This window comes from Mandrillus leucophaeus, unplaced genomic scaffold, assembly GCF_000951045.1.
Source record: "Mandrillus leucophaeus isolate KB7577 unplaced genomic scaffold, Mleu.le_1.0 Scaffold218, whole genome shotgun sequence".
NCBI classification, from domain to species: domain Eukaryota; kingdom Metazoa; phylum Chordata; class Mammalia; order Primates; family Cercopithecidae; genus Mandrillus; species Mandrillus leucophaeus.
Window position 1 is genome coordinate 1,937,325 of NW_012102232.1, and position 6,368 is coordinate 1,943,692.

At 36.6% G+C, this 6,368-nt stretch overlaps 1 protein-coding gene across 1 annotated transcript in view; it reads right to left on the bottom strand.

Annotated features, from left to right (window-relative positions):
- ZFR (zinc finger RNA binding protein) overlaps nt 1–5,952 on the bottom strand; it is a 64,534-nt gene extending 58,582 nt beyond the window's left edge. The window contains exons 1-3 of the mRNA XM_011980799.1: nt 5,934–5,952; nt 4,156–4,438; nt 1,993–2,137 (exon numbers count right to left, since the gene is read on the bottom strand). Of these exons, the coding sequence (XP_011836189.1) occupies nt 1,993–2,137; nt 4,156–4,438; nt 5,934–5,938 (433 nt within the window). The 5' untranslated portion in view covers nt 5,939–5,952. The remainder of the gene's footprint in view (nt 1–1,992; nt 2,138–4,155; nt 4,439–5,933) is intronic.
- Nucleotides 5,953–6,368: the final 416 nt, after the last annotated feature.

The window sequence follows — 6,368 nt, forward strand, 5'->3', positions numbered from 1 at the left end:
TACTATCTTCTGCCAAATGCTTTCTATGTATTTCCAAAATGATTATTTTGGCAAAATGTACAACTAACTGAAACAGCAGTGTTACCAGTAAACTAGGTTTTCTGAAAAGGCGTGTGTGTGTGTGTCTGTGTGCGCGCACGCAAGCGCGTGCTAGTCAGTCTAATTCAGTTAGGTTTAACACTGGAAACAGGATAGAATGAGTTACAATGTACATATTTCAATTCACAGTGAAAACTTCAACATGTTTAATCATATGAAATTTGTTCATATACCATTCACTGCATTTTTACTGATTTTTCCATAGTGAACTACAATCTAATAAGGAACTATATAATTTTTCAAATGTCAGTAACTTGAATGCAGCTATTCCTAAATGGCTGCCACTGATGTCTGTCGAACTTCTTTGCTGCCTGACATACTCAAAACAATGTATATTCTGAAAGAGTCTTAGAAGGCTTATCACTAAATTAATAATCACTTGTAAATGATCACTAGACATAAACGTTATTTATGAAAAAGGCCCAAAATCAAGGGGCTAAGCTCATTTTATGTTCAGTTAAGTAAAGGTACCTTAGAACTTTTTTTTTTTTTTGAGACAGGGTCCCACTCTGTTGCCCAGGCTGAACTATGATGGTGTGATCATGGCTCACTGCAACTTCAAACTCCCGGACTCAAGCAATCCTCCCACCTCAGCCTCCGAAGTAGAATTTTTATCTCAAGCAGAACTTACCTGCTTATGAAATTTGATCCACATAACACAAAAAGATAATACTTTATAGAGATGACACTAATATCCAAGAGCTAAATAACTTACAAAAGTCAGAGTCAATACCAGAGTCAGACTAAATCAAGATCTTCTCTTAGATAATTCAGCACTCAAGCACAACTTAAGCTTGGTAATTCAACAGGAAGTTTACTATAGATTATTATACACAGAAATCAATAGAGAAGAGACCACAAGGCTGGGCACGGTGGCTCAGGCCTGTAATCCCAGCTACTCGGGAGGCTGAGGCAGGAGAACTATGTGAGCCCAGAAGGCCGAGGTTGCGGTGAACCAAGATCGCACCATTGCACTCCAGCCTAGGCGACAAGAGTAAAACTCCACCTCAAAAAAAAAAAAAAAAAAAAAAAAAAAAAAAAAAAAAAAAGAGAGACCGCAGGAATAGTCAGATAGTCACTATAATTCAAAACATGTTAAAAACACTTTTAAGGGACTCATAAAATTTTAGAACTAGAAGGGGTCCTACTGAAATTTGGGTCAACTACTTCATTTACAGATAAGATAACAGAGATATGAGAGGTGAAAAAAATCACTTGCCCACATTAGCAGTAAAGCCAGTACTGGAAGCCAATTCTACTCTTCCAAGCCAAGGCTCCACCCACACCCTCACAGCTTTGGAAAAAAAAATTGAAGGAATTTCCCACTTTTCAAAAGCTTTGTTTTAAAAATTATCAAATCTCTCTCTCTCAAAAAAATCCATCTTTTAACGTCTATAAATACGCAGGTTTCTTTGCAAACAAAACACTTCCTAGATTTGAACCATTCTAGATACTGTATTTAACATGATTGGTGGCTGATAACAGAACCAACCGTCATTAGAGATCAGAGGAAGATTAATTAAAAATATGGGCCCATTAAAGAGTCTCCACTGGTTACTAAGGCTGTTTGTTAGCAATATCATATATTCTGGGCATTTCTGGCAAAGATAAAAATGTGTTCAGAAGTTATCATCACAGCTTCTTTTGTACACCTTATTTCAGCAGGAATGGAATTGTGGGCTGAAAGTCCAGAAATGGAGTACATTTCCAGGAGAGAAAGGCATGATTATGAATTGTGACTCTAAGGCATTTAGTAGGACATGTCCAGAACCTGCCTCCTAAGATGATGTGATACGAATTTAGATGCACTCAAAAGCTTATCTTCATTAAAAAATACAGTAAGTCATATACTTCAATAGTTTACAAAGAAACTATGTAGTTAAGAAAACCCACCTGTCTGATAGTAAGTTTCAGCAACAGAAGGCTGAGGTTGGGCAGCGGCAGCTACAGCAGCAGCAGTTGCTGTTGGTTGTTGGTAGTATTGCTTACTATCATAAGCTACAGCAGGAGCTGTGGACCTTACATATGAGTATGAATCCTAAAGAAAAGGAATGAAAGAAAATCTTGCTATGAGACAAGAGGAAGGAAAAAATATACTTACTGTATAAAAGTGCAATAAAGGAAAACAAAACACTAAATACGTAGTTTCATGACAGACTTAAACATAAAATAATCAAATTAAATACACAGAAGATTCATTTTGTACTTCATTAAAATAATATCAAGGCTGGGCGCGGTGGGTCAAGCCTGTAATGCCAGCACTTTGGGTGGCCAAAGCAGGCAGATTACAAGGTCAGCAGATCAAGACCATCCAGGCTAACACGGTGAAACCCCGTGTCTACTAAAAATACAAAAAATTAGCAGGGCGTGGTGGCAGGCGCCTGTAGTCCCAGCTGCTTGGGAGGCTGAGGTAGGAGAATGGCAGGAACCCGGGAGATGGGGCTTGCAGTGGGCTGAGATCACGCCACTGCACTCCAGCCTGGGCAACAGAGCAAGATTCTGTCTCAAAAAAAAGAAAAAAAAAGAAATAATAATAATATCAAAAGCATTTCAAGCAGCACGTTTAACTTTTACAATCAGAACAATCACCAAAACATTTCAAAATAATACTTAAGAAAAAATTAATTTTATTAAAAAATGTATGGCAGTTTTGCTTTAAAGATGGATCCCACAATACTACAAAAGAACATTTGCATTACTAAGCTTTGTAATTGCTCCAGCTTTCTTTTCAGTATTTCTTTTTCAAGAAAGATCAAGGTGAGCTGAGTGAATTCGGGCAGTTCATGAAGTAAAGAGGGGTAGAAAGGTATGTAGGTGAAATGGCTGAAGAAGCAGGCAGGGACCAGAAAACACTGGGTTTCACAGACACTATTAAAAACAACAAAATTTATTATATTCTGTCTCTGAGCATAAACAATCACACCTCAAAAGGAATTTCATTTAGTAACCTGCCTAAAATTAATAGCAAATACTAATATTGTTGATTTACATTTCAATTTTTTTTTTTTACTGCATAAATTCCTATGCTTTAGAAAGAATATAGCAAAACCAGGGAAAGTTCAGAAAGACCAAAGTTTAAAAAACAGATCCTGAAAGCAAACAAACAAAAAAACAGATTAAAGCAAGTAGTAATCTAGTACTGTTTTCAAACATAATAAAGAGAATGTAGAATTCCTGTAAGACTGAATAACTGGATGAATAAGAGCATGATCAATTTTTGTTATAATGTGTATTAAAAAAGAACATCTTTACAGGATAAATGTAAAGGGGACAGAATTTCCACCTTTGCTAAGTTTCAAGAAGAAAATATGTAATATGTTTGTCCTGTTCTCAAAATATTCTCAAAATAGGAGACATACCTGTGTTCCAGATGAATAATGCCCTAATACAAACAAGGGAAGTCTTTTCTATGTCTTCAGTTAAAACAGTAACAAACAAACAAACGTGGGATAAACTATGAAATATTTAATTAGCAATTAATGTAAAAGTTTTTAACAGACAGCTATAAATAATAGAGTCAAATAGACGGGGGGTGGGAAGAAGGATTATTAATACAAAGCTCATTGCCAGGAATACATATATTTTTTTCTTGAGACAGGGTCTTGCTCTGTCGCCCAGGCTGGAATACAATGGCATGATCTTGGCTCACTGTATCCTCTGCCTCCTGGATTCAAGCGATTCTCGTGCCGCGGTCTCCCGAGTAGCTGGGACTATAGGTGTGCACCACTGCACCTGGCTAATTTTTTTATTTTTAGTAGAGACGGGGTTTTGCCACGTTGGACACGCTGGTCTTGAACTCTTCACCTCAGATGATCCGCCCGCCTCAGCCTCCCAAAGTACTGGGATTACAGGTGTGAGCCACCGCGCCAGGTCAGCAAGGAATCTTAATGGTTGGTATGTCCCCAACTACCAAGGAATACTCATTTACTTTTCTCTATCAGTACATGTGTATTTTGGAAGCCCCGAGTTTGAGAAGCAATGGCTAGGGCATTACATTATACACTGAGGACAAAGAAACCCGCAAGATAAGGCTACCAAAACTAGTAGTTTTCTTACCTGGTAGTTTTGTGTAGTAGCTGGGGGTGGTGGTGGTGGTGCTTCTTGTTGTCTCTGAGTATAACCGTAGTCAGTTGCTGTGTGTGCAGTGGGGTAGCCTCCATAAGCAGCAGCTGTTGCAGCAGCTGCAACAGCTACTGGAGCAGGCCTGGCAACTGCAACTGTGGCGGCTGCTGGTGCATAGGCGGCAGTAACTGTGTGAGCAGCTACTGGAGCCTGATGGACAGTGTAGCTAGCAACTGTAGTTGGATGAGAATAGGCTACACCCGAAGCTGGCTGCTGGCTACATTGTGGAGTACAAGAATAAATATAATACAATTTTAATATCCAGGAGTTAATCAACTTCAATTAAAAGCTATTTATCAACTGAAATAAAAAGCACATTTTTAAGTAATTTAATCTTGGACCACAAAAGGTCAAGTATTTGAACTCAATAAACTTCCTATTCAATATCATATTTATTTCTGCTCTGTAATTTTCATTCTTTAATCTCAATACATTATATAATCACACATTTCAGATCATAGATTGTATCACATTAATAGGAATTAAAAACTAGAATAAAAAACAGTAATAGGAAGAAAAGAAAAAACTGACCTAATTAGGAACTTCGGTGTTCGTTACATGTAAAGTTCTTTATTATGCTGTAGTTTTACAAATCTCTACAAAGAAATTGTAAGAAAAATATTCTATTCTAGCCCAATTACAGAAGAAATTTAAGGTAGAAACTACTGACTAGCTGATTAAAAAAATACTTCTGTTGCTTTAGGACAGTGGTATTCAACTGGGGGAATTTTTCCCCCAGGGGACATATGGCCATATCTGCATATATTTTGGATGATCAAACTGCAGAGGTGGTGGTGATATGTGAGCTACTGGCATCTAGTGGATAGAGGCCAGGGATACTGTTACACATCCTACAATGCACAGGACAGCCGTGCATAACAAAGAGTTATTTAAAGTATGTCAATAGTGTTGAGGGTTGAGAAGTCCTGTTCTAGGGTACAAAACCTACAATGGAATAGCTATTATTTTAGATACATGTTCCAGCTTACAGGGAGCATTTCATTATACAAAGTTACTTCTAAAAATATAATAGCATGCTTTGTAAAAGAAGACATAAGTCAGATGCTTTGCAATTAAAACCATTTAAACCTCAAAGACAAAAACATTTTCCAAAACAGCAATCAAATGAATTTCTAGCTAAAGTTCTTAGAGCAATATGTTTATTTTAACTTTTAAATTGAAAGCCTGTATCACTAAAACCAAAGGCCTACAGATGTTAACATATAAAAGTGTATTTCTTGTTCTAGGTTTTCTGAATAATACACTCAATTCCACTTGATAAAGCTATATTACTAAGGCAGAAACACCTACTAGAAAAAGGACAGCCCCAACAGTTACTTAGCTGGTAGGTTTTAGCTGACCACATTTTAGTATGAGCCGACAACTGAGAATAGCTAAGAAAAAGAAAAAAAAATGCTGAAGCTACACTAATTAACTCAGTCTCTGATTAATGGGCTACAGTGCAAGGTATTCTGCACTGGTGTGCATAGTGCCATAGAAATACAGTATAGAATTAAAATTTGGGGCTATATTTTAACTGTATTATGGAAAACACTGATAAACTAGGATGTTTATATTAGGTTAGAAGATTCCAAAGGGAATCAATGTGAAGGTCAGAAATATGGGTTTTAACTTCATATAAAAAGGGGAGGACACCTGGAGAAATTCAGTCTAGAAAAGGTGATAGATGCCTTCTAATAGAAGACACTTACTCCATGCTGCTCCAGAGAACAGAACTAGAACCAATAGTTGGAAGTTACAGGGTGGCAGATTTCAGTCCAATATGAAAAAAAAACAAAAAACAAAAAAACTTAGAACAGAGTCCAAAGAAACTCATATAATTTCTATCTGGATGAGGTTTCCATGTTTTGATATAAAACTAACACTTTCTACATATATGCCAATATGACAGGAAAAGAAAAGTTTACATTAAAACAGTGAAAAACTTGTTTGGGAATAACATTTTCTAGGAACAACTCCATATCCGTATGAAAATGACAGTAACATGTCACACTTTTTCAAATTCTTAGAACTGAAAAAAAAATTTTTTAAAATACAACAGGTCTGTGAAATGTGTATTTAACATTTACTAATAGGATAAGATTAAATACATCCAGACTATACCACTCAAGAGTAATTTTGGTTAT